Genomic DNA, 27,874 nt, shown 5'->3' on the forward strand with positions numbered 1-27,874 from the left:
CGGATCATTCATGTTAGAAATGAATAGGAGCAATGAAACACCCAGTGCAAGCACATTGCTGAACGGAAAAAGCATTGGACATTGAAAACATTGCAAAATGGCATTTGAAAAGCCCATTAATCTCCAGATAATATATAGTGGATTTATTTAAGGCTATAAGGTAGTGTCATTACCAACGCTTAGTGCATGCCAGCTGTACACTAATGTGTTGAGTATAAAACATTAGTATCTAGAGTCTGTCTTTTCATGTGTATTATGCCGTAAATATAGACTACGAACTTCTTAAATGCAATGTGTTTATTCTCAAGTTTCAGACACAACTACTTGAAGATGACATTAACGCTGCTGCATTGTATTGTTAAAAATTGCAATATATTTGTATTTTGTTGTCTATTTATAATGTTGAAGCTTCAATTGGTTACAGGTGTTTTAGGTGCAGGTGACTAATAGATGGGATTGAGTGTGGTATTCCAATAAAGCTTTTAACTGTAGATTATATATAATTATATTGCCTTTTATTCATCGTTAAATATGTATACTACGTTCTTTCTGTGGGTGAAGGGGCTACCTTTCATTGTGCAACCCCGTGTTGTTAAATGTCAATGATGCTAAGCTAAGCTAAATGAACTTTGTAAGGTTGTAATGTTGGCTCGTTATGGAGCAGATATTTTTTTTTACGGTTACATGAGTTTACCGAAACATTTCTCACGTTTTCAAGAAACAATGCCACATACCTTGTTACTTGTGCATCAATCAGCATCGACGTCGTTTACGTCTCAAATGTAATTTGCAACGAAACAAATAGTTACTGTGGCAACGGATGACAAACGTCATGGCAGACAGTAGTCTGTTCTGAAGACATCTAGTGGAGGAAGCATTCAGATACAAACACACTTTAAATACTCTGCTGCAGTGAAAGTGTATACCAACTACTACTCATTAAAAAAAGGAAAGAAGTGACATTGAATTTAGCGTTAACTGGTAATTACAGAAGGCTAAGGAGCCCCCAAAGTCCCTTAAAATATTTGATTTAATAATTAATGAATACAATCTTTAACAAATACCATATTAAAGCATTTTATAGTGAATACAAAAGAAATGTACCGACACTTACCGAGTGTAGCTGATTACAGCTCTGCTCAGAGGTTGGGTGGAGCTGGTAGGAATTACACCAGAAATCTATTTTCTTGGGACCTATAAATAGTAATAATAATGGCCACTTTTGTAAGAATATTAAAGTTGTGGTATTTTCCACCCTAAACCAAATATAATTACAAACATATTTGCATGCAAGTGTAGACTGACTTAAGATGTCATATGGCAGAGGAAAACGTCCTAATAGAAAACTTAAATGAAATTAGTTCTAATATACAAAATCTTTTTCCCCCCATAGTCCCTCCTTGTTTGATTTAAAAGGAAATATCTGACATAAAAATGATATTTAAAGCATAATAAGCTGTATAAAACAAATTCTTGGCACCAAATGGCAACATCAGGAAATCAGCTTTGTAATTAACAACTCATACACACTTTTATTTTCCATAATTCAAAACCTAATAGTCACTACATGGCCTTTTGCAGAGGGACAGATACTGGTGAGACTTGCATGGTAGCACCAGAGGGAAATACTTCAGGTAAGACCCAGGGAATGGGGAAACATTCAGTCTCAGGCGCGACTAAAGGGTGGATAGAGAGGGGCGTCAGTCAGGCACTTCCCACATCTCAAAATAAGGCATCCAGATGAAGAGACGATGGAGACATAGCAACAGAAATAAGCAGCATCAGGAGCAGCCTCCACTTCCCTTTGAATGAAAGCTCAAATGCTGTTTCTATTGTCCTGGGTTGTTCAATCAATCAGGATTAAAATGGGAGACGCATGACACATTAAAACCAAACAATCTCTCCATAAATATCCATGGTGTGTGAAGAAACTCTACACTTCACACCTGACATCTGTGGCAGGTGTGCTGCAGAGCTTCAAATATATTCACTGGCTGATAGTTAACCCCAGGAGTTCTAGTTATGAACTGAGGTGGGCGATCTGTACTTTACTTACCCACTTCCCTTTTACAGAGCCTAAAAAACAATCTCTCTCTGCCTCCGTACAGAGTGAACACACAGGCCTCACATATCAGCTCACCTTTCATTAAATACATGACAGTAACATTAACGCATGGCTTAATTAACTACAGTACAGTGATCATTACTTATGGCATATTTCAACAAGGCCCTTCATGTTGATTTTACTCAAACTAAGTGTAGGCCAAAACCAATGTGCTCCGCTGTGTTTCAATTTACAGCTTCACCACCTACACCAGGATGTGGGAGGCACCAGTGATTAGACGTTTTCCCTCCTCCCTCCTCCTCCTCCTGTGTTACGCGGTGGATATGACGTGGAGGGCGGAGCCGGGCTCAGTGGAGTCTCAGCGGGCGGAGGCGGGAGCTGCTGTCAGTACTGGAAGGAGATGACGGAGTTCACTTTGTACACGTGGTACGATCGGTTCCAGAAGACCCGCGTGAAGTAGTTTGTGTAGGGCGAGTAGTTCATCTTTATCTCGTGGCAGAATCTCCCGTGCTTGGAGAAAGAGTAAATCTCTCCTTTGTCATAAACCACCTGAATGAACGCAGAGGATATGGGACATTAATGAGAATATTAACAATTGTATAACAATTTTGTAAAAACACATACTTTCCAAGAAACAGGTCTTTCTGGAGCTTTGGCAAAGCACTTCCATAATACACAAGCTTCATTTACAATCAATCATGATAGTAAATACATATTTACTTTCTTGCCGACAGTTAGATGAGAAGATCGATATCGCTCTCATGTCTCAGCGGTAAATATGAAGTTACAGTTAGCTTAGCTTAGCACAAAGACTGTAAACGGGGGGAAACAGCTAGCCTGGCTCTGTCAGACATATTGACTGCCAGAAGTCACGTCTCCCAGTCAATACACGACCCCAAATACAATCACATCGTGCCTCACTTTGGTTTTTGTACGCATTAAAGAAACGAGATACGAAGGGAAACTAAATTGTTGGACAGAGCCAGGCTTTCTTTATGCTAAGCTAAGCTAACTGTCCGACAGTGGTAGCTTCAAATTTACCGCAGACATGAAAGTGGAATCAATTCTTCCATCTAACTCCCAGCAAATAAGACTGTTTGAAAAGGCTGTATCTTAGCTGCTCCCGTGAAATTAGATGAGCGTTGACTCACGTGTCCATTGGCGATGTCCAGCAGGTCTTTGATCCTACAGCCTTTATTGAGACTAAGCTCGTTACAAATAGACTCCTCGATGATCACGTAGTTTGCCTTCTGAGAGGTCAGAATCTTGTAGATGTCCTCTGCAGACCTCATTGAATACACCTGGTAAGTCTACAAGGAGAGGAATAAAAGGATATTTTTTTTAAAAAAACAGACATTTTTAGAGACCCAGCTGTATAGAGATGACAGACAATTATAACTTTATAAAAAAATTATAAAATGACTACAATAGATTTTGGAGGAACTTTACAATGGATTCAATCTGTTCCATGAATCACCTCTTTATAACCCAAGGACCGGGGATATCTCCCTTTGCTTAAAACTGACCGTACCATCCTAAGTTTGTGTTTATCAATTATTTTCTCCTTTGTTTTTCCTGTAGAAAGAAATATTTCCTCTCACTCACGTCTTCAGTCCTCCTCAGCAGGTCGATGTCTGAGTAAAGCGGTAAACTGGTCACAGCTGAACCTGAACACAGCTTCACCGTTCCCAACAGCTGAGGGCTTCCTGCAAAGACTGCCGCTACTGGAGCCTGTGACCTGGAGGGCAGGAAGAAGACGTGAGGTGCCACACTGACGACTTTAAAAAAGATCTACAGAAAACTACAGGAAGGTCGGGCGACCCACTTGATCCAGCTGATCAGCTCGACTGCATCGGGATCGTAAAACTCCTGCACGTCCGACAGCTCTGCTAAGACGCGAGGGCAGTACTGCAGGGCAGAAGAGAAGATGTTATGCGTCTGTAAATGTCCAACATAAAGAGCTTCACAAGATAAAGAGCTGAAATATCTCACCTCTCTCCATAAACTGAAACCAATGATGGTAGGAACCGCTGTGCTCAGGATCATAGCCTGGGGAGTAGAACGACAATTAACACCTTAAAGCCCAACTAAAACGGAAGTAAGAGCGTCTTTAGCTTCTGTACTGTGACAGATTTCACAGTACAGTGGAATACTTGAACGGTGTACAGTTACAAGAGGGATTTAAATCAGATCCTGTGCATTTGATTGGACCCCTAAAAGAGTTTAGCGTGATCTCCACACACACCTGTGTGGCTAGCTAGTTGCCCAAAGTCTCATTTGATTGGATGATTTTTGGTGCAGAATGAGTCATCAAACATTTGAACCGAGAAAAGATAAAAAGTCTCGATATACATCGATGCGACATATCGAAAGACATAAGCGGACAATTAACAGGATTAAAACTGGGACATTTTTCATTTCACTGGGTCTTTTAGCAAGAACCTGGATGATTCGGCATTTATAATAAGTGATGGGATTAGGCTCTTCTGCAACTGTATCTAATAATAATCACAATATTAACTCAAAAAAATTCCCTTTTGAGTGAATTTGACGAAAGAAAATGCATTAACTTTTTTCATTTAAAGAGCACGTTTGCTGTGAAAAGTGAACCTGAGGCCACTCACCAGTACTACCGGGTGGATGGACTTCAGTTTGAGCCACTTAAACACAGTCATCCAGAGGTCTGGAGAACACACGCCGAACGCTGTAAACATGCAGACGTACGGGGTCCATAAATACTTCATCCTGTGGGGAAAAAAAGGTTTTTTTGTACCAAAACTGAGCAGAAACAAACAATTCAGCAATGCTTCATAGAGATACATATTGAAAATCCAAATTCTAAAACGCATGTTTACGTTGTTGAACGTACCCGTCAAACAGCAGGGCCAGGCCTCCGAATAGCAACGTGTGAAAAACATGATAGATGACCTCAGGCTGCTCCCCTATTCGCCCGTCTTCAAGTTTGAGGTTGGTTTTCATTGGCTGGCCACTGTATCAGAGTAAGAATGCTTTCAGCATCATTTACATCAAGAACCATGATAGAAGCCCTTCACAGCAAAACTTCAGAACTTCAAGCTGTGATCACCAGCTCTGTCTAATATAATCTGAAAAAGACACCAAGGAGTAATGTCATGTGCACAGACTGTATATAAGGTATTTGTGGGCGGCCATTATGAAGCCTCCAGTTCAGCGTTTTGGCGGTCACCATCTTGGTTTTTAGGAACCAGTGAACAGAAGTGACCATATTTGGACTGCGGAGGAGTGATGTAGTGACGCTGTATACAGCTCTGGTAGCGACCCGTCAATCACAAGGTAGCCCCGCCCTAAAGCATACTCTGCTTTATGGTCTATTTGACTCTAAATGAACCATAGTTTACTAAATGAACATCATGCTGTATTAAAGAAGACGAGAAACTAGAGATTGAGACCATAAACTCATGTTTACAATGTTTACTGAGGTAATAAATCAAGAGAGAAGTAGAGTCATTTTCTCATAGACTTCTATATAATCAGAGGATTCGCCCCCTGATGGACATTAGAGAGAATGCAAGTTTAAGGTACTTCTGCATTGGCTCCACTTTTCAGAACCGGAGGTTGCCGCCAGGTTGTACATTGTGTTTGCTCTCTAACCTGAGTCTTCTGTAAATGGTCTGCAGGGTGGACAGCAGACACACAGTGAGCACCAGCAAGTAGAAGGGAAGCACTGAGGCCTGCGTAAGTCGTAGAAATAAGTCCTGACCGGGTGTCTGGAAACTCTCTTGGCACAGGAGGAAGTTGGTGATAAAGTCCCTGCCAGAAAAGAAAAAAAACATTGAGATTAGATTATACGGACATACTGACTAATATGGATGCTGTTTGAAAACAGGTAGTACACCATGCCACCTCTGTGCAATAGCCTGCATTGTAAAAGCTAACTTTTAATGCAACAGCTGTGACTCACGTTGTCATGTTGAGCCCAAATTTTACTTCAAGGAATTTCAGAATGAAGTCACCCTCACTTACAGGTATAAGTTTCTGTGAATGAAAAACAGGGGTGATTAACCAACAGTTATAACAGAATACATAACTAACGGAGACAGCTGATCCATGCTCTTGTCCTTGATTATACCTTGACCAGATAACTGAAGGTGATCCCTGTGGTGAAGACGAGGTAGAAGTGGAGGAAGAGCTTCATGACTCTGGCCACAAGAGGTCCCATCTTCATCTTTTGCTGCATTAGGAATACAGGAAACAGCAACAGATGGTGTTATTCTTCATTCAAACACAGGAAGTCATCAATTTTGAATGGTAAAATACAGAAAGAAATTCTTGTATAATCCAGTTTAAATGATGAATCAGTTATCACTGATGATTATCTGTTAACCAACGACTTAAATAATTGTGTAAGCGCTGAAGCTCAGGCATCTTGGATTCTTCGCAAGTTCAAACAAACGCCTGCGATGTGGAATTCCACTGAGCTCTGACGTGAGGGAGCAGCTAACTCTACCTGGAAGTACCTCGCGAGCACTGAGCCAATCAGGAGGCTGAGCAGAGGCGAGCTGAGCAGGGCCGGGTTCTGAAACTGGAACAAGTAGGCCAGGAACAGAGCGCCGAGGTACGCTTTGTGAATGTCGGCACTCTTACCATCCCAGAGGGAAGTACGATGGAGAGAAAGAGAGACGGCAAGAGAGAAGAGAGAAGAAAAAAAAAGAGGAAAAAGTACAATGTCAGGATCTCAAGATATTATTATTATTATTAGTTACATTTGGGAACATGTTTGTTCTTTAAGAATATTTAAGCTCATTATAACAAACAAAAAGAGCGTACATGCTTTTCCAGTAAACCAAAATCTACAACAGCTGACTTCCTTCATTAGTTCAGGGTTAAAGGAGTAGTTTGACATTTTGGGAAACAGTTATTCTGACACTGTCTGAAGGTAACACAAAAAGCACCTCTAAAGCTCAGTAGTTAACACATTATCTCTCAGTTGTTTCCTCACACAAAAAGCAGAGTGTAAAAAATGACTACATGTGGTGTCATGTGCAACACTAGTATTCTTGATTAGCTGCGATGACGGATCCTCACCTTACGCGGTGGCACCAGGTCAAAAGAGTCCAGTAAGAAAAGACAGAGGCCTTGGATGAAGAGCACGTAGTGGCTGTGCTCCCAGACCAGGAGGAAGATGAAGGTGGTGGCACTCAGGGTGAGGTAGCAGCACAACTACGGAGGAATGCAGTTCATCAGTGAGTGTGTAAACGCTAACTTGGAAACAGTGGAAGGTTATATATAAAACTCCTTTCGTGAGAGGCTCACCTCAGTGGCAGAGCTGATGTTATTACTCAGGAATCCAGTCAAAGCTGCAACCTGGCAAGAGAAGTAAGGCAGAGCCCAGTTGTCCCGCAGAGGAATAGCGTAGTCCACTTTGGTTGTATCCGGTCTGAGGAAGAAATGACACATTTGTATTTGTCTCAACAGGGGAGTGTGTCCCATTTTTAAGTCTGTTCTGTGACCAGAAAGTAAGAGCAACAGGGAGAAAAATGGACAGAAAGGATGATCTGATAAAGTCCACAAGAGGAGGGCAACTTTACCGCGCGGACTGACTTTGGCGGCAGGGTTCCTCTCACCTGTTGATCACATACCAGGACACGGTCAACATGCCGGCCACCCAGGTGCCGCTCATCACCCAGCTACACACAAACAGGGCGGTGACATAGATGGCCTGGAGTCCGAAAACCGCTCCGACGTAGAAGTAGATCGGCTCCACAAAATCCTGAAGGGAGAGACAGAAACAGAAAGCTTCCACCACAGGACGAGGCCAAAATCATACGAGCAAGAAGATATAAAAACTATGTGTACTGTTTGCTTTAAATGGCTGCAGAGGGACTTTGTCAATGCCAGAAATCGTGTACCTAATGATTATTAGGTGACCCGCCCTAGGAGGCATTTTACATGATAAACCACTGAATCTGACAAAAGATACATATGCAAACTTAAAAAATGAAAATGAAACTGACTTTGGCAGTACCAGAGTACAATCTGATGCAAAGCAGCTAAAGGTCAACTGTTTTCTGTCTCACTATGCAACAAAACTCTGGCTGAAAGGCCTTCGGGCCTATGACAGGAATTATGTTTCTACTTCCTATCTGTCTGCCAGTGTTTATCTGCTTTGACACAGGGCACTGTACTGGTTTAGCACCTTTGCTCTTGGAAAGAAAATACTCATGCACGCTTCCATTGTATGTATTATCTGAGAAAGATACCACACAAACATGTTGTAACATGGTCAAAACTGACAATGGCTTTATAAAAATGTCATCTAAAAGAGCTATATGTGACATTCAGAACATAAATATACTGTAGCTGCAAACAGCAATTTGCTATGTAAAGATAGAGTGGAGTAATGGCGTCCTGAGCAGAAGCAACGATGACTGTCGGCCCTCCTCTTTCTTCCCCTCCCTCCATTCGTGTCCCCACTGGCAAGCTAATCCTCACCACGCCTACATTGAGTTGATAGCCTCTTTACCTTCAATCAGATGCTCACCTGGCTGCCTGTAACTCTGTATATGAAGCTTGTGATGAGCTCTGGATACAGTGACAAACGCTCCACTGCGTTGATGGTCTGACCCGAAACGGTCCTGTTATCTAGCATCAGCTCATAGAACCCTGGGGAACCCAAACCACATCAGCACAGAATTGATTGACAAAGATAGAGTTATATTATTAGCCTTTCAAGTTAGGTTAGTGTTCGTTTCGAAGTTGTGTTTAGTTAAACATTTTCTTTCTCTAATAAGAAGCTCAAAGGACACCTGTACCTCTCTCAAAGGACGGTGCCGTCAGCATGTGCTTGTAGTAGTAATAGTAGAGCCCGCTGCCTCCTTGGAAGGTGATTTCTCGCTCAACCTCCTGAGAGACACGCAAGAGAATTTTAGAATCGATATGTTTATGGAAGCCACGTGTCAGCGGACTCATGACAAACACGGTGTCACCCACCTGTCTGATGGAAAACCAGAACTTCCTGTCGTGATACAAAGACATATAGGTGGCATAAAGCACGCCACAGGCAACTGCTGCCAGGCATCCGAAGAACAGCCTCGCAAGGCGCTGCAGTAAAACCGCTGAGGAGCAGAAATATGACAATGAACATCACATATCACAACAATACTTTAGTAAGCTATAATGATAAGTGTGTATTTAAAGATGAAAAAATCTGAATATGCTGCCACGCCATCATCAAAGATTTATCGAGTCACTGAAGAAACTAGTGTCTGTTTTTGTTTTAAATCACTATTATCTCCGGCAAGATCGATTCATTCAATCACACGATACAGAAGTGGTTGCTGCAATCTATTAAGTGCACCTTTCTGGTTTAAGATGGATTCTGTATTAATGGTTTTTAAAACTGCTCATACAGTGCTGGACAATAAAAAAAACTATACCACTATAAACTAGGGACCATCTTCTGATGTTGATATACATGCTTAGATGTGGAAAAAGTGCATCCCAAATTGTCTTGTTGTTCACCACGGCGGACTGATCTATACTGTAGCATTGTTATAGCATTGTCTTGGTTAAACCTGGTACTGCAGGAGTAAAACAAAAAGGAAATTAGCCTAGAAGCCCATCTCATAAAGCTGTAACAGAACGCATCTGTATTCATGTGTTATAATGAAGGTTAGTAAAAGTATTTGTATTGATGTTACTGTATTGTTCGCTGTCCATCAAAACTTCCCTCCATGTCAGTGTTGAACAGCGGGATACAGAATTATGGTTTTAAAGGACGAATCCAAACATTTGTCTACACATAATGTAGCTCTTCTGACATGACACATGTGACCATCTTATACTTTAAGTACGATCATTTTGATTCTGTGGCTTATTGGATGTAAGAAGATTTTTTTATATAAGCCCTGAAAAAAACCATCAAGCTTTGGGAGTAGGAATAACAGTGGACTGACACCGATAAGAGAGCGTAGATCAGTGTAGGGGACATGGACTTACATGCGGAAGAGCACTTGGATCTTTTGACAGAGGACTCGGGTCCGTTTGATTCGTCCCGTTTCTGCTGAGCATCCTCTTCTTTCACTTCACCCTCATCTTTCTGCTGCTCGTCATCTCCATCTCCACCGATGGACGCGCTCCCATCATCCACTGCGGACAGCGGCTCTCTAGCCTCTGGTCAGGTGTAAACACAGGTAACTGTTTAACTTTTAGCTTTGTGACAGCATATTACAGGTCAGACGTGTTTCTGTGGGCAAATTAACTGATGTTAATGCATGTTTTTTTGCACAGGAAGCGACCTTGTGATTGGTTAGCAAACCGCTAAGTTAGCTTAACTTACGTGTAGTCTCCGACTCGAGCTCATTTTGGCGCTCGTCCTCTTCTTTTTCTCCCTCCGAAGAGTCTGTTTTTCGACATCGTAACTCGGTCATGACGAGATTAAATTAGAGGAGTCGTCTGATGTGTGGAGACAGCAGCATGCTAGCTAACAAGCGGCTAGCTCTCAACCCAATACTCCACTGTGAGGTGAACTAGGCAGGTGACAAGCCGAGCTATTCGCTTCCCTCTTCCAGCGTAACTTCTCTTGTTTCAAGTTGTAAACTAGCGGTTGAAGTTTCGGTGTTTGCGGTGTTAACTGTGTGCAGCGCTGCAGCTGCTGGGATGTGACATAGCGGAAGTTCCGGATGCGGAAAGGTACAGAAAGCAACGAAGAAGAGAGAAGACCAAACTTCACTGCAGAAGAAAAACAGAGGAAAACTGTCAAATTTTCTTGTGTTTCATGTGAATTAAGGAATTGTTTTGAAAATGATTAATTTAGCTTAATGAGGAAGAAAATATATAAGTAAATAATTGTAAATTTAACATCTTTGGGGAAAACAATCGAATTAGCCCCTAAAACGTTGTGACGGACATATTTAGTATTTTTTAAGATGAAGCTATTTGTTGAATAATTGAACGTTGAAAAAATCCTTTACATTGATTAACAATAACAAATAATTGCAAGTTTCAACTCTTTTTTTAGCAATGTTAAATATTAAATCTTAACAAGATTATCTTGCCTATAAAGTACAATCAAATCCTAACTGGAGAAAGTGTGCAACTGATGTCCAGTTGTTTCAAATTGAGAGCTGATAATCCAGAGTAAAAATTAAGAATAAAAGAAAGTTTAATAGAATACCCTGATTCACGGCTAAAGAGCTGCTGAAAGGCCTCCTGAGAAAAAAGTTACTTAACATCCAATCTCACTAGACTGAAAATGACCAGACAAGAATAAAGAAAACGTGTGGGTGCGTGGCAAATAGAGACCGACTCATCTGTTATGAATGTCACAGTGAAAGCAGTTTAATCCAACACAACAGAATGTCCCTGCGGCATGCTAAGAGTACAGTTCATATGAAAGCAGAGATGTAACTTAATATCAATGAGCGGTACATTATTTTCTTTTTAAAAAAACATTAAAGCCAGAGGAGACGGGCAATTCAAACAATAGGCACAAAACAATAACATCAAAGAAATGTGCATAAAATCTTTTGGGAAACTACAAAAACTGGTCCCAAACTTAAAAACGAGAGTAAAAATATCAACACCTTAAATTAATATGTATGCACTGTATATAAAAGACACTTAACATGAACACTAAGTGTATTTATTTTTCAGGAGGCGCCTCTCCGAGGGATTTACTCTTTAGGTAGTCCGTTAAACTTGTAACTACTAGGTGCTTTGAACTTGGCCTTCCAGCTGAAAGGTTGTTGTCTATTCTTCTTCTGGTGATTCCTCAGACTCCTCCCTCGACGTCTTCTTGTCAATCTGTGTTTCTGTGTCGGAGTGTAAGAGCTATGTTACTCTTTATTTATAGGCTCTATTACAGCAGCAATAATGACTCGGTTATGTGTTCAGTACCTTTCCTGGTTTTGTTCAGGCTCCCTGCGTCCTCAGCTTCCTCACCATCACACCTCTCTAGTATAATGTTCAGGATTTTGGTCACTTGTGGGTGTTTAGCTGCCTTGGTTGAAGGTTCATCGTCTGAATGGTTGCTTGAAGACTCTGAAAAATGATTCATGAAACACAAATACATGATAGAGAGTAGGAAAGTGCTTCACATTACTTAGTTTTCCTGAATATTTGTTTGTCCGGTGAAGGGTTTTGTATCTGATCTACCACAGTTGCTTTTCCTTTCCGTCACCTAGCCAACACTGGCTGGGCCGGAGTCCTTACCTGACTCAGACGTCTTTCTTGGCTTTTTGGGAGTTGTGTTTTTCTTCTTCTTCTTCGGAGGTGAAGCCTTCGGTTTGTTTTGCGATCGTTTGTCTGTGCGTTTCTTTTTCACCACATTAATCAAGGGTTCGTCATCTGAACTTTCATCGGAGAGTCCTGCAAAACAACAGTGACAGGAGCAAGGACTTGAAAGAAATCCTCTTCAAAATGATAGCTTTTGTTCATCGTCATGATTGCTGCTACGGTACCTCGTCTCTTTCTTGACGCAGTTGCTTTCTTTGTGTTTTTCTTCTCTGGTTTCTTCTTCTTGGCAACGCGCTTCACCAAGGGCACGCCGTTGTAGTCGTCGTCGTCGTCGTCGTCATCATCAACTGAGCAGCTGTCTGAGGATGAAGGGTCTTTCAAAATCTAAGTGGTTAGTACTAAAATGAGATTATTCTCTCTAGTCGGTGCAATAAAAGCGCTGCCTACCTCTTCGTGATTTATCTTTAGGTTTAGTTTTCTTGCTGTTTGCTGCATTCGTTTGCTCTTTAGGAGCCTGCGTCTTCTTCCTCGTCACTGCTGCCAGCGGTACATCATCTGAGCTGTCACTGGAAGCCTCTGCATATTTAACTAGAACAAAACATGGATTTTATATACAAGTGCTATGAGAAAAAAAAAATCATTTTCAGATGACTTTTGATTATCACATTGGAACACCTACCCCTTTTCCTCCCTGCATTCCTTGTGGATTTCATTACCGGCGCCGCTTTTCTAGCCGGAGTACCAGAGGCCTTTCGCTTCGGGTAAGTTTTCTTGCGGAGTTCACTCAAAGGCTCATCGTCCGAGCTATTATCGTCATCCAGCGATTCTGCGTCAGAAATGGAAGTCAAGAAAATAAGCATCTGCTGCAGAGCACAGCAACTTTCCGTTGATGCTGCATATCCAAGGAGATGAAATCCTCTCACCTTTCTTCTTTGAATTGACAGGTTTTTTTGGACGCCCTGAGGAAGTCTTCTTTGCAGCTTTAGAGGACTTTTTGGCACTTTTTACGAGTGGCTCATCATCGGAGCTATCTTCTGAGTTCATATCTGAAACAGTTGCATATATCAAAAGATGTAAAGCCATGCATTACAGACAAAACAAAAAACACAGCTGAAACATGGTTGATGATGTGGTAATATAACCACCTGTTTTCTTGTCATTTGTGCCATTAGACCTGATTGATTTGTTGCCTTTTTTCTCTGTTTTTTTAGCTGGTGCAGTTTTCTTTTTTATCAAAGGCTCGTCATCTGAAGAGTCACCCGAAGCTACAACAGGAGAAGATGTAAACAAACAAAATTCAGTGCCTTTTGCTTTTGATTGTCACAAATAGTGTTTCTGTTAGATTTTGTTGTCCTCACCACTTTTGTCCTTTGCCGAGTTAGTGCTGGATCTGTGCCCGTTTCCACGTGACTGTTTCTCCTCCCTGCGTGGCTTCTTCAGGAGCTTTGAGAGAGGCACTTCATCATCAGAGCAGGAGCCGCTGTTTCCTAATCAGAGACAGGATGGGATGAATACCATGAGTTACATCTCAAGTTTGGCCTGGTAAAATGATCATTAAAGTTCAACAGTACATTCAGACCCATTAAACTCCCCATTTTCTAGTTTGCATATCCTGATTTTACTTTGCTTCAAGTATTTTCCAGTACCTGGAGCCGACTCATCAGTTGTCTCAGCAATGTTAAACAATTGTAATTAACTACACTTTAACAGATAATGGATGATCGAAAACTTGGCATGCAAAGTTTTTTTTTCATTGGCAAATCAAGTAAATCATGTAAAATTGTTTCCCCAGTGTTATTGTCCATCTACAGAGGAATGCAGTCATTTTTTTCTTCATACCTAAAAACTGGACGTCTATAAAGACCAGGACCTTCGTGAATGTTATGATGATTAGATTATGTTTATTAGATTATGTTTATGATGCGATTAATTTTACAGCATTTGCATCAACATAGATTGATAGGAAATATGTGGTTTAAGAAATTAGAATGACAAGCTATAAAGGTTCATGGGTGGAGTCAAACCAGTTGTGTCACATGTACACAGTATGGGTCTTTAGACCAATAAACCATTTAAGCATCCATATATGTGAATACTATTGGGATATCAGATATGTGACTAATGTTCTCCACTAGTTACTAACTTCAACAGTAAATACTGAAGATGATCTACTAGCAAGTTTATTAGCATTAGTCAAAAAACAGTCTATGCGGGGCAGCTCCAAAATGTATCTGCTTTTTAAACAATTAATTACAGCATTAAGACTTTATTACCAGTATTGGACAAAGTATTCAAATACTTTTAATAAACCTAGATATAAAAGCGTACTCAGTATGTAGAATGGCACCTTTCATTGACTTTAACTGCATTAACAACAGAGCAGCATTTCTATGTTGGAGCTGCTTGACTTTTAGCTACTTTTATATAAGGTGGGCTGCTTAATCTATATGTAGCATATTTTAGAAGCTCGTTATATGTTTTTATTTTTACGTGAAATTAGTTATTTCAGATGAATGTGGTGGGGCATAGTATGTAAATATGCAAGAATATAAAAGTAAGTCGATGATTTGATCAGTGTAACATCCCCCATCTTAGCTGTTACGAAAGATGTTAGCAGCACGGGTGTCAATGCTTTGTGTCCAAGTTGTAAATAAGCTAACTTGGCTACAACGCAGTCCTATAACATGTCTGCCTTCTCAGCTCTAATTAAAAACAATATTGTTACTCTAACTACCTGGGGAGTCGTGTGCCACATCGCTATCCACGTCAGCGGTGCTGCAGTCCATCTTGTTGTTAAGTATAAGTTAGCTAACGCTCTTCATCAAAATCGCGCCAAGATGGTCTACCGTGGTTAGCTTCTTCTTTCAGCTAGCGCTAAGTTCGCAGTTTGTTGATTGTTGTTGTCACCAACTGTTAAGCGTGCTGGTGCGCGAACGTTACACTCCCTGTGTCCCAGAGGGTGATAAAACAAGTTTTCTAGAAACTAGTTTCTTCAGTCATAACTGTAAATATGTTCCCGGTTCACGTTTGGTTTGTTTTCTTCAGTTTCTATTTCGGAAGAAGCGCAAAGGACGAGTGTTGATGACGTTTCTTCTTCTTTGAATTGTATAGTGGCCTGAAACCGTAAGTTATGAAGCTGCATACCGCCGCCTACTGTATCGGAGTGTTTAGTATTTTTTTTAAAACTTGGATATAAAGTATTGTACTGAAGTATTTCAGGTACTTGTACTCCACTTGAGTATTTCCATTTAATGCAAATTTCCACTAGTTTACACCTCGGAGGCTTTTTACTCAACTACATTTGTCTAACAGCTTAAGTCACTTTTCAGTTTGCAATGTTTCATAAGTTTCCTGCCCTGTGAAAAGCATGTATCACCAGGTGATTTTAACGAATGGGTTCCTTTATGGGTTGAGAAAAAATCATCTTCCTATTCTTATTTTTATTTTTTTTTACTTTGGACTTTTAGTTGCAGTGGAATATTTTCACAGTATAGTTATAGTACTTTTAATTGGCCTGAGTAGGCCTACATGATCTGAAAAAAGTACATATATCAGTCACAACACAACACCAGTGTCATGGTCCTATGGTTTTTATTGAGTCTATGTGCTCCCCTTGTCTTTTATCAATACGCTTTTGTTGTCACATTGAGTTTAATGTACCAAAACTCTGCCCTCTGTTACTGCCTGATTTTGGGACTCTTGCCATGTTTTTAATTATTGGTCCACTGATGGTTCGGTTAACAAGCACCACCTGCAGAAATCCAACAGTTGTGTCACAGTCGCAAAAACACAGGTGTAGATAATAACATTAACGATGTCTGATTTCCATTTTCCAACTATCTTTGTCATCGGCCAGCAACTATCAGAGTGGATGATTATGTTTGCTTTTTAACAGCCATTCAAACGTGATTGATTATAAGGTTTAAATTAATGTGAAAAGTGGATTTTAGCTCTTTAAATCGAATTCATGTGAATACTTGGGATTGCGTTCCTGTTAATGTTGTACCCTTTGATGATCATTGAAAAAAGTTTGTAAAGAAAACTTTTTTTCTGATCTTTTCTGAACTTGTGAAGCACCGGTGTTGGGTCAAAGTTTATTCCCTCGTCAAACTGTGTTTCCCTCCTATTAAAATGAGAACCCCAACCACCCGTGGTGGTTGGTTTTAGTTGGTTCAGGTTTTGGAAGGTGGAAACAAATGTCGACGGGGATACAGTATTCGACACAACACAGGCACCGATAATGAAAATATAAAACACGCTCGAAGTATAAATATGCGCAGATATTGCGCACTGTGTGTCTCCCTGACAACGAAGCGGAACCGGAAATATGGCGCCGAGTTGTCGAAGCGCAGAATGAGTAATGTGAGAGTCAAACTGTTCGAGTAGTTGGTCCAGCCTTTAATTTTTAGATTTTTTGTGTACATTTAGCTCAAATATCTTCTACCTGTTCATTGTGGCCTGTTAAGGTAAGCCAGCCGGTCCCTCTCAATCCAGGCCGGGTTGTAGAATATAGCTAGTTAGCTAGAATATCAGCCCAAAACAACGGTAGCTCTGCAAGCAACAGAGAATGGGTGGAAGGGATGCGCTTGGTTTAAACATACTTTCACCTCCGAGCCACATTGGTTCAGTCATGTTCCCACTCATTTTGTGGACAATTTGAAAACTCCGCCCTCTCGGGACTAAACGTTAATCAGACTAAACCTACCCTGGCCACTACAGAAAATGTAACTATCACTGATTAGTAGCTAACTAGCTGCTTTCACCATCCTAACATCAGTAGCTACCTAGCTGTGTTTCATAGCGTTAGTATCTGTCCATTACAAGAAATATTAGCAGGTTTTCAAATACACAAGATGAGATGAAACTTTATTTATCCAGAGGGAAATTATTGTGCAGCAGTTGAAGTCCGTAGTATGAAGAAGCACTAATATATAGGCCTGGAGTACAATTTAGAAATAACCGTAGTGTCATAAATGGATCCCGTTATTATTCCCCCTCTGATCCTGCATGCTAACATGATACACTATCCTTTTGTTCACTACATGTCACTGTATGTTTTGCTGCCATACAACTCTAATATAGTCAGACAAATTCCTTATAACTCTTACTACTGGTCACTGTGATGCCTTAAAAGATATAAACAAATGTTCAAATCCTCCTCCCTGTTCACCAGGGGAGGATGAGTTCGGAGACGGTGGACCGGGTGGCGGCCGTGGTCGGCGGTCGGCCCATCACGCCTCTTCAGACGTCCTGGTTTGAGTTCCTCCTGGACAGCAGCCTGCTGGAGAAACACCTGCAGAAGTCCAACTCAGGTCACTAGCAGTTATGGGATGTCTCGTGGTGGATTTGTAGTGGTCGCTTCATCAAGTAAACCCAGAGCCAACAAAATGCCAAGGATAGCTCAGTGAATACTGATTCTCATATTGATTTTTTTGTCATAATTTGGTGTTTATGGCGTAAAGATGCTTTGTTGTATCCCATATCCTTTACTTATTATGACTATGTAATAAATGATCTCCCGAAAGGAGATCCTGATGAGGCAATTTAATAAAAAGTGGGTTCACTATAAAAAGATAAACCACAACAAATAATTGCAAAATAGTTTCTGGCATGTAATACATTTCTGAAAGGAACAAAACCCATTAACAGGTTGGATGTATTTGTCCGGTCAGCGTCTCGAGCGGACACCTTGAATGGACTGTGTTCTCACTGATACATTGATGTGTCTCCACAGACCCGGTACCGGTGCACCTGATCATCCAGTTCCTTGAGCAGGCGTCCAAGCCCTCCGTGAACGAGCAGAACCAAGTGCAGCCTCCGGCGGACAACCGCAGGAACCGCACCCTGAAGCTGCTGGCACTGGAAGTAGCCGCCCACATGAAGTGGGATCTGGATGCTCTCGAGAAAGGGTGAGTGTGTGTTTGTGGGAAAGGCTCTTTAAACTTACAATGCGGCCGACGGCTGGGCAACTTTTAAAACTTGTCTACCTTGCATTTATGGAAGAGGTTTCAGGGTTGCAGAGATGTGTGTTGGTGCGATCCTTCACTTTAGTGAAAGTCTGTTGTGTCGATCTCTAGCATCATGTAATGATTCGTCCTTCTTCCCGACCCAGCTTGACCATTCCCGTATTAAATATGCTACTGAACGAGCTCCTGTGTGTGAGCAAAGTGCCACCAGGGGTGAAACATGTGGACCTGGAGCTCTCCACTCTGCCTCCGACCACGGCCATGGCTGTCATCATATACAACCGCTGGTGAGTGAGATCCACAAGGAAAACACTCACAGACGCACTGGCTGAAATGATTTTATTCGTCACAGTATTAAATGTTATGTGAAGTCTTGGTGTCCATTTCTTCTTGTGTCCTTCAAAGGGCCATCAGAACCATCGTGCTGAGCAGCTTTCCAGAGAAACAGACCAAACCGGGACCTCACCAGATGAACATGTAAGTTCTGCTCCTTCCGTACTGTTAACACACTCTGGGTCTTTCTCATTTTCAGAATTTGTGTGATATACTGATGTATCCTTTCCAGGAGGGAACACACAAAAAGCAAATAAAAGAGGCGTGACACACAGCTACAATGATCTAGAACCACGGCTGGACTCTACAAATGTAACAGTTCTGTTTTGTACTCATAAATTGTATTTATGTAAGCTGATCAGATGCTCGATCAAACTTCACAGTTTGTGTAGCTCCTCATAAGTCTCTGTTCTAACCACATTTCTGAACGACATACACCTGATGCTTATGTCTTTATACTGAATGTAGGCTACAGCCAATGCCACTGCTTTAACCCTGACATGATGTTTACAGGTGCAAACAGCTGCGGACGTCAAATTATTATGTCAACAAGAATGTAAATTCAGCACTGATTTGCTGTATTTCATGTCGTATAGACAGACAGGACTGACAGACAGAGTCTAATAGTGCCTGACAGTGCCTAACAGTGCCCAAGAGGAACTAACAGTGCCTAACAGAGCCTAAGAGGAACTAACAGTGCCTAACCGTGCTTAATATTGCTTAAGAGCAACTAACAGTGCCTAAAAGGAACTAACAGTCCCTAACAGTGCATACGAGTGCCTCACAGTGTCTAAAAGTGCACAAGAGTGTCTAAGAGGAACTTATAGTGCCCAACAGTATCTAAGAGTTACTAAGAGTACCTAACAGTGCCCAAGAGGAACTAAGAGTGCCTCACAGTGCCTAACAGTTTCTAACAGTTTCTAACAGTGTCTAACAGTGCCTAACAGTTTCTAACAGTGCCTAACAGTGCCTAAGAGCAATAACAGTGCCTAACAGTGCCCAAGAGGAGCTAAGAGTGCCTCACAGTGTCTGTGAGGCACTCTGTGCCAAAGAGTGCCTACGAGGAACTAATAGTGCCTACCAGTGCCCAAGAGGACTATCTACCGTAAAAAGTACAATATTTACCTCTGATATGTAGTGTAGCAGTGTTTAGTGGTGGATTAAAAGCACCTTTATAACTCCACCTAGCGACCGTGTCAGGAGTGATTTCCGGCCAATCCAGAGTTTAGCGAGCAGAAGAGCAGTGATAGAAGTCGTGCACCAGGGGATGCTCCTCCCCCCTCAAAGCATGGTCGTACCGCAGCACCCGGAGTTCCCCGCCCATCAGCCGGCATGCGGGCGGGGTACACACACATGATGACAGCCAGCTAGCTGAAAATCTGCAACGTTTTCCTTCCATTAAAACATTGAGCCACTGTTTTTGTCATATAACCAATGCCAATAACTCACCTGTAGTGTTGGATTGTCCTCTGAGACGTCCATCTTCAGTAGTAGCCAGCAGCGAAAATATGGAGCCAATAGTTTTGATCATTTGAAAAAAAAATTGGAACCTGATAGTTGAAGTTGTGGTCTTGTACATTGAAAAATACAGCAATGTATTCAAAATAAAAATAACTGAATGAAAATTTTTTTTGGGTTGAATATCATTTATATACTTATTTCGACATACTATACTATGCCTTTTTTCTGACTTAATATTTTATAGTTATATATTATAATACTGTATTATCATCATTATTAGACATACTATACTATGGTGGTTCTATGAATTTGTTTGACATACTAAAATATTAGTTTTATGACTTTTTTTTAACATACTATACTATGACTTTTTTACGATTGGTTTGGACACACTATAAATATATAAGTTATGAACACCTGCATGCTCATCTGATCAGGGAATACAGCGGCATAACTGAACGATGGACTCAGCTGTCTCATTTGTTAAATGCCTGTTGCCTCGACTCCTCCGCTAGCATCTCCCATGGCCGTGATTAAGACGCAAAGGCGAGGGAAGGAATCGAGGAGGCACAAGATAGGAAAATGAGAAAGACCCTCTGATTTGGGTCCAGCTACAGATGTTTGCAGAACAAGTAAATCTAGCTTTTAATGGCATCAAAAGAGTGAGTTCTTGTCTTGTGGCCTCTCGTAGGTTAAGCATTGTGCAGCAGGAGAAAGAGATGACTGACAACATCCTCACTGTGGTGAGTAGGAAGTGGAAATCCTTGAAAACGCTGATGTGTATATATAATCATGCTATCCACATTTCCGTATGCCTGATAGTTTGTGGTTTTGTTAAGTCTGTCTAAGAAATTGTGTTTCTTCTCGTATCACGTCACACCGTCAGCTGAAGGAGCAGGCGACCGACTCCATCAGTGTCCTGGAAGGAGCTGTGCAGCTGAAGAAAGACTTCTACGTCCACACCCTGAGGACTCTGGATCTGCTGGCCGCCGACGCCGCTGCCAACGGAGAGACGGAGTCCTCCACCGCAGGGCTTCGCATCAGCGCGGATGAGCTGCACTGTCAGGTCAGCGGACGGCACAGTGTTTATTTTGGATTTAGAGCATAATTCATTCCAATTACATACAATACGATGCACTTTATTGGTTTCTCCAGAGGGCAACTCGAGAAAAAAAACAGCATATTGAATCTACAGAGAAAACGTGGAAATGAAGGTTGCAACTCCAAATGTAGTTTCAGTCAAACGTAATGAATCCTGAATTGGTCTTTTGGTGTTTCAGGTGCATTATGATTTGGGAGGTATTTTCTTCCAGCAAGGCTGCACAGACCAGACGGCCTACAAGTTGGCCCGGGATCACTTCAGACAGACAAAGGAACTGTTAACAAAGGTAGATTTACTTGTTTATTACTCAACCATGTCCAGATTCTTCTTCTTTTAGTTCTGTAATGATCTCAGTCGTTCCTCTTTTTACAGCTGGACTCGACCGTCCATGTGCACCTGGATGAGAAACGTCTGGCGGGCTACTGGAACGCCTGCAGAGCTTTGACCGAAGACTGCGACCCCTCCGACTCCCAGAACACGCCCTACAATCAGATCAACAGCCTGATCCGGGCGCACAGCTACCAGGTCAGAGCCGACGCTGCAGGGACTTTTAGAAGGAGACGTGTCATGCTCATTTTCACGTCCATACTTGTATTTTGGGTCTCACACCTGGGACTACTGAATGAGTAATGTGGCATGTAGTAGGCTGAAGGTACATGAGAGATGTTTGACTGAGTGATTGAGTATTCAGCGCTGTAAATCGTGCGTCGTGCTTTATATGATGTGTTCCTCTCTCCGACAGGCTGTCATCGAACTCTTCGTCAAAGACAACGTGTGCCGCAGTTTGCCGAACAACTTCAGGCGGTCTGTCCTCAGGGAGTTCCTGTACAAAGTCCAACAAGGGTGAGAGCACAGTGCGATCCAAAATCAAGGCTACATCAAACAGCTGGCAGTGTGATAAAGCCTATAGATAGATATCATATGCATTGAGACGTGAGGGAGATGCTGCATGCATTGCATTTTTCTTTACTTAGTTTATAGTGCGGTTTTTTTTTTTTACCTGCATATCTAACAAGCCATTTGTGACAGAGAATCGAGCCTGGATGAGGTTTGCTACAAGCTGTGCATTTGCAACGCCGTCCGAGACGCTTTGGAAGGGGAAGTCCTCAGTGTGCGTTTCCAGCAGCTGCTCCTCAAGCCCAGCAAAAGGATGGTGGACTTCATTTTAGAGGTGCTGCTCTCTCACTCTCTTGTGTCTCTAATAGCTGTGTGTCATCTGAGTGAGTGACGCGAGTGGTATAAGCTGTGCCGAGGTTTGAGGAGTCTCGACGTATATCTGGGACTGACCTGAATTCTTCTGTCCATGAATAAATACAACTGACAGCTGCTGCACATTTGCTATCAATACTCTTTGTCCTGCAGGTGTGCACGCTTTCTCTGGAGAAGGACCGTCCGTCTGAGACATCCAGAAGAAACATGGCCACTTTCATGAAGTGAGAGAGAGCAGAGTCAAGGCCACTTTCTGAAATTATTACACACTGATGTATGAGCTGAAGTGACTTCAACTTGTCTGAAGAAGTAGCAGAACCTACAGCTGGTAGGCTCTGTTAACATACCCTCATCTTTTAAATGAGAGTGTCCTTCTCTCGCAGGACTCTGTGTGAAACCCTGGAGGAGCTGCCGCTGCTGTTCGTGGTGTCCTCTCACAAGCTCTTCATGGAGCTGTTGAGAGAGGACGAGAGGAAGGTCCTGGTGGAGCAGCTGAGGAAGAGGTCGGCCACGATCAACCTCAGCGCCAAGCCTCTGCCTTCTTTCTATGACATTCCAGGTACAGCACTGGGATTTTTTTGTACGTGACATCCAGATTATCCGTTTGTTTGTTGTGTGTTAAACTTCCTCCCTCCTCAGCGTCAGCGAGTGTGAACATCGGGCAGCTGGAGCAGCAGCTCATCCTTCTGCTGGAGCCGCGCAGGATCCGACAGATCCTCCTCGAGCTCCACGGCATGGCCGAAAGACCTTTCTGGAGGGTCAACAGCAAGGTCAGAGGTCATTCATGTGATAGATTTCTATAATAAGACCTCTATTAACAGTAATAAACACGATAAAGACATTGCTTACTCACTGGGGAAAACATTATTCATTGTCAGCTATAATGAAATATGAACTGAAAAAATTCAAATACCACTTTGTGTTTGTGTGCACAGTGGGAAGTTCCTCCAGACTACATCAACGTGATCCTCGGCATCAAAGACAACCTGACAAAGGACCTGGTTTACATCCTCATGGCCAAAGGACTCCACTGCATATCAATAAAGGTGTGCTTACACCATCAGGGTGCACTTACTTTTCTGGGTTCATAATGAAAAAAGTAAATATATTCGGTGAAGCATATTGGAATAAGCTTGTGTAACTTTACTGACAGTATTAAGAATCCCAAATGGCTTTCCACGAATATATAATTTGCCCTGGTACAAGGACGTCAGTAGCTTGTTCATCAGCTCTATCACAGTAACGTTTCTGAGCAGTGAGAATCTGTTAGAAGTAGAAACGTTGAAAACCCCGTTTCCTGTCGTCTCAGGACTTCGTCCACGCTCGGCAGCTTTTCTCAGCCTGCCTGGAGCTCGTCACCGAGTTCTCCCCGAAGCTGAGGCAGGTGATGCTGAACGAGATGCTGCTGCTGGAGGTCCGCGCGCACGAGGCGATGGCGGCCGAGGGCAGCAAGGAGCGACCGCCCCCCGACCTGGTCAGCAGGGTCAGAGGGTACCTGGAGATGAGGATCCACGGTGAGAATATGGAAGAGTTCATCCACCTGTAGACATTTTAGAAAATAAAAAAAACACACCTGCTCAATCCATAATATTGATTGTACTGTAGACTGTGCAAAACCCAAACCCCTATACGCTTCTCTCACCAACCCCGAAACACTGCAAACGGCATCAGCAGACACTTTTCAGATGCACTTAAGTCGTGTTTTCTTGCCTCCAGATCTGCCACTGCGTCAGGTGGTAGGAGAGGAGTGTGTCGCCTTCCTGTTGAACTGGAGGGAGAACGATTACCTGACTCTGCAGGTGCCACCATCTCTGGTCATGAACAACCCGTACATCAAGGTAAAGAAAAGTCTCTCTGCCTCATTGTAGCAGGTAGATGGATGCTGTCGTCTCTTACACTTGATGTCTTCTGCGATTTTAATGCTATTGTATTCATGTTTCTTCTAACTTCCCTGTGCCACCGTAAAGACTCTGTATGCTCTTTAAGGTACAAGCTGTGTGCTCCCTGAATTTATTAACATCCTAAAATGTTCAATAAAGTTCATTATTCAGTTGCAAGTTAGCCAGCTGCAATAATAGCCGAGATAGTGTCTAAACTACCAGTTTGCACATGCAGGCAGATATACATCTAAATCTTGAATAAAAAATGTTGATGTTGAAACAGTCGCTTAAATTGACCCCCCTCCCTCCTCCGTGTCCGACAGATCGGTCAGCTCCTGGCGTCAACGTGCAAAGAGCTCCCGGGTCCTAAAGAGTGCCGGCGCACGGCCAAGGAGCTGTGGGAAATAGTGGTGCAGATCTGCAGCGTGTCCATCCAGCACAAGAGGAACAACGACGGCAGAGTGGGCCTCATCAAACACAGAGAGTCCTCCATGGGCATCCTGTACCGGTACGCCAACAAACATCCCTCCTACTTCAGACTTTAGAATAATGCAGAGCAGTTATACTGTACACACACACACACACACACACACACACACACACACACACACACACACACACACACACACACACACACACACACAGGCGAAATAATCATGCTCATCCTGGTGTGTTTTCATTTTCTAACCCATATAGGAGCAAATTCATCACTTTCATCAAGAAACTCAGAGTAAGTACTCAATAAACTCAACCTAATCCCGTAGTGGATGTATGACATTTACATTGGATGAGGTGCTATTGATGCAAAAGTAACGAGCTTCATGTTGCGTCTCACAGGAGCCGTTGGTGCTGACGACCCTCATCTCGCTGTTCGTGAGGCTCAACAGCATAGTGCGGGTAGGTCTCTAATTTGAGCTGTTACATTGTTGAATTTTGCACACTGTAGAGTCTCAAATAGGCTGTGTGGTGGGAGGAATAACCCACAGCACAACCAGCGGGAGAAATGGCTTTAATGTTGCTGAAAGTGCACACGTACCATAGCTTGATTGTAGGTTTTGCTGCCGTTTCAGTCAGTACACGTAAAGTAGTTTTCTGCTTCTGCTTCTCACAATCTGCTTCTCTCTCTCGCTCTTTCGCTCTCTCTTTAGGACGATATCGTAAATGAAGTGACGGCAGAACATCTCACCATCTGGCCGTCTACTCTTCCAAAGTAAGAAACATTTTTGTTAAAAGATTTCTCAAACAAAGCCAGTAAATGTGACGATGGTGTGTGTGTGTGTGTGTGTGTGTGTAACAGCATACAGGCCGTAGACGTTGAAGCTGTGGCTGTGACGGTCAAAGAGCTGGTGTCCTACGCCCTCACCCTGAATCCTAACAGCCAGTCGTGGCTCATCACACAGGCGGATATCTACTTTGGTGAGAAACACGGCAGCAGCCTTTTGCTCTTCTTCAGTGACGTCTGCTGCAGAATTGAATTGAAGGTCCTTAAATGCTCACCAATGGATTTAGGCAAACTAGAGGTAAAAAGCAGTTAAATCTGTTTGGAGAACCAGATGTTTGGAGTATTAGGATCAATATACATCAAGTTCCAAAAGTAAAGTATTTATTATGCAGATTCCATAATATTTGTATTCTATATAATTGGATAAAATGTTGATGCATTAATGTGTTCATCACTTTGATGCTGCAGCTGGTAACAGTGGAGCTAATTTAAATGACTTTAAATGCACCTGGGTGGATGTTGAATTCCCCCCCAATGATCAGTTAAGTCTAATCTTAACCTATTCTGTATTATTAATCTAAACCTAAGTCTGAACATCAACAACAACAAATTCCGAACTGAATTAACAAAGTTATCAGATAACTGTAGTGGAGGAGAAGTGTAAAGTAGCAGAAGATACTCAAGTAGAGTACAAGTACAACACCGGGCTGCTAACTGGCTGCGACAATGAATGCAAAGTATGAACCCAGAGTTTCCCAGACGTCTGTTGGACTGAAGCCTTCTTGTTCGTCTCTGTTTTTTTTTGCAGTGACCAATCAATACTCCGCTGCACTGAACCTTTACCTCCAGGCCGGAGCCGTGTGCTCGGACTTCTTCACCAAAGCCGTCCCCCCCGACGTCTACTCCGACCAGGTAGATCACACGGGAAACACGACACCTACTTTCTCACCCACAAATCCAGAGCAATTAAAGAGACGAATAATTACAAAGATAATACAATGCAACGCATACTCTGTGAGCGAATTACAATGATGTCAAAAGATAGAAAGTTAACATGCGCTTTAGTTTCAGTCCACTGTCGAATGAGTCAATCGTCTCATAACACTGACTGTTGTCTGCAGGTCCTGAAGAGGATGATCAAGTGCTGTTCAATGATGAACTGCCACACACAGGTCAGAGGTCCATGCAGTCCCGACAGTAAAGTAGTTTAAATGGTTAACAGTTTGATTCCTGCAGCTGTGCCTCTGAAAATGTCAAAGTAACCTGAAGAAATCCCTTTCAGACTTTATTACACTTTCACATTCATGTCAAATGTTTATTTTCACACGCTGCAGTCACAGAATCTGAACATTGTACATTGTACGCACCGATTTTCTTTTCCGTATTCAACTAGTTTGTCTCCCGCCCTTATTAGGTTGCCGTTCTCTGTCAGTTCCTCCGAGAGGTGGACTACATGACGGCGTTTAAAGCTCTTCAAGAACAGAACAGGTACGTCATGACACGGTCGAACCAGCAGCACTACTCTGAACATCTCTTACATCTCTTTCTCTTCCACCACAGTCACGATGCCATGGACTCGTTCTACGACTACATCTGGGACGTCACCATCCTGGAATATCTCACACGTATCCTTTCTTTTAGTTGATGAGGACAAACACAGACCAGTCAAGAGAACTGGCTTGTATTGTAACGGGGTGTGACTTCAGGCAGTTCTCCTGGAGGGCCATTATACTAGAGCTCTTTAAAGAAACCCACCATTAACATCAACATCTGTGTCCTTCCTTGACTGGACCTTCAGATATTCACCACAAACGGGGCGAGACGGAGAAGAGACAAATAGCGGTAAGCAGAGGAAACCTGCTGGTTTGCATCTCTGTCTATCTGAAAAACATCTTTTCAGCATTGTGTGATGCATTTCAGATTGTCCACTGGCTTTAAGTGCTTTATGTCATGTTTCCAGCTCTTTTAAAACACATTTTGTCCTTATCTGAAAAATGTGTTTTTAGTATTCACTAGACGGAGCGTTTATTTGGCGAGGTTAAAACAGATCTAAAATGGAGTTTTAGATGGCGACAGTAGTTTTGTGACCATAATTCAACATAGTCTGCTTAAAACTGAGTAGTTTAAAAATGTAACCTTTATATCTTCTAAGTCTACCCTTACAGAGAGGCTGCTTTCATTCCCCGACTCTTTCCTCAGATAAAAGCGATCGGACAGACGGAGCTGAACACCAGTAACCCAGAGGAAGTGCTGCAGCTGGCTGCTCAGAAGAGGAAGAAGAGATTCCTGCAGGCGATGGCCAAACTCTATTTCTAGGAGACATGTGGACCGCTGTCGAGACTTTTGGGGGGGTCGGGGATGTATATTTTATTTTGTGGTATAAAATAAATAGAGTTGCTCAAATGTACATTTGTAATCATT

At 42.3% G+C, this 27,874-nt stretch overlaps 3 protein-coding genes across 3 annotated transcripts; 1 reads left to right on the forward strand and 2 right to left on the reverse strand.

The window, feature by feature from the left end:
- Positions 1 to 1,530: 1,530 nt before the first annotated feature.
- On the reverse strand, positions 1,531 to 10,659 carry LOC306708045 (putative C-mannosyltransferase DPY19L4). The gene is made up of 19 exons (XM_079175731.1): positions 10,383 to 10,659; positions 10,043 to 10,216; positions 9,035 to 9,159; positions 8,857 to 8,947; positions 8,586 to 8,707; positions 7,669 to 7,814; positions 7,358 to 7,481; positions 7,130 to 7,264; positions 6,552 to 6,683; positions 6,174 to 6,275; positions 6,006 to 6,079; positions 5,696 to 5,854; positions 4,935 to 5,054; positions 4,690 to 4,810; positions 4,058 to 4,114; positions 3,891 to 3,973; positions 3,671 to 3,803; positions 3,217 to 3,375; positions 1,531 to 2,614 (listed from the first exon to the last, which is right to left on the reverse strand). The coding sequence occupies exons 1-19, from the start codon at positions 10,471 to 10,473 to the stop codon at positions 2,450 to 2,452; spliced, it is 2,313 nt and encodes a 770-aa protein (XP_079031857.1). The 5' UTR covers positions 10,474 to 10,659; the 3' UTR covers positions 1,531 to 2,449.
- A 697-nt stretch (positions 10,660 to 11,356) lies between these two features.
- On the reverse strand, positions 11,357 to 15,340 carry LOC306708527 (uncharacterized protein). Its single transcript, XM_079176371.1, has 10 exons — positions 15,015 to 15,340; positions 13,639 to 13,767; positions 13,426 to 13,545; positions 13,204 to 13,326; positions 12,960 to 13,106; positions 12,728 to 12,868; positions 12,505 to 12,654; positions 12,257 to 12,412; positions 11,942 to 12,085; positions 11,357 to 11,856 (listed from the first exon to the last, which is right to left on the reverse strand). Exons 1-10 carry the CDS (start codon positions 15,064 to 15,066, stop codon positions 11,795 to 11,797), a joined length of 1,224 nt encoding a protein of 407 aa, XP_079032497.1. The 5' UTR covers positions 15,067 to 15,340; the 3' UTR covers positions 11,357 to 11,794.
- A 1,266-nt stretch (positions 15,341 to 16,606) lies between these two features.
- Positions 16,607 to 27,856, forward strand: ints8 (integrator complex subunit 8). Its single transcript, XM_079175513.1, has 28 exons — positions 16,607 to 16,746; positions 17,454 to 17,592; positions 18,015 to 18,189; positions 18,393 to 18,533; positions 18,652 to 18,723; positions 20,732 to 20,783; positions 20,927 to 21,106; positions 21,321 to 21,428; positions 21,515 to 21,667; positions 21,885 to 21,985; positions 22,172 to 22,313; positions 22,505 to 22,575; positions 22,735 to 22,910; positions 22,991 to 23,121; positions 23,287 to 23,397; positions 23,661 to 23,865; positions 24,068 to 24,189; positions 24,555 to 24,739; positions 24,928 to 24,961; positions 25,069 to 25,128; positions 25,380 to 25,441; positions 25,529 to 25,647; positions 26,262 to 26,365; positions 26,575 to 26,625; positions 26,868 to 26,941; positions 27,014 to 27,078; positions 27,252 to 27,295; positions 27,653 to 27,856. Exons 2-28 carry the CDS (start codon positions 17,460 to 17,462, stop codon positions 27,767 to 27,769), a joined length of 2,988 nt encoding a protein of 995 aa, XP_079031639.1. The 5' UTR covers positions 16,607 to 16,746; positions 17,454 to 17,459; the 3' UTR covers positions 27,770 to 27,856.
- The last annotated feature ends 18 nt before the right edge of the window (positions 27,857 to 27,874 follow it).

The sequence above is a fragment of the Pholis gunnellus genome, assembly GCF_910591455.1.
Source record: "Pholis gunnellus genome assembly, chromosome: 16".
Lineage (NCBI taxonomy): Eukaryota > Metazoa > Chordata > Actinopteri > Perciformes > Pholidae > Pholis > Pholis gunnellus.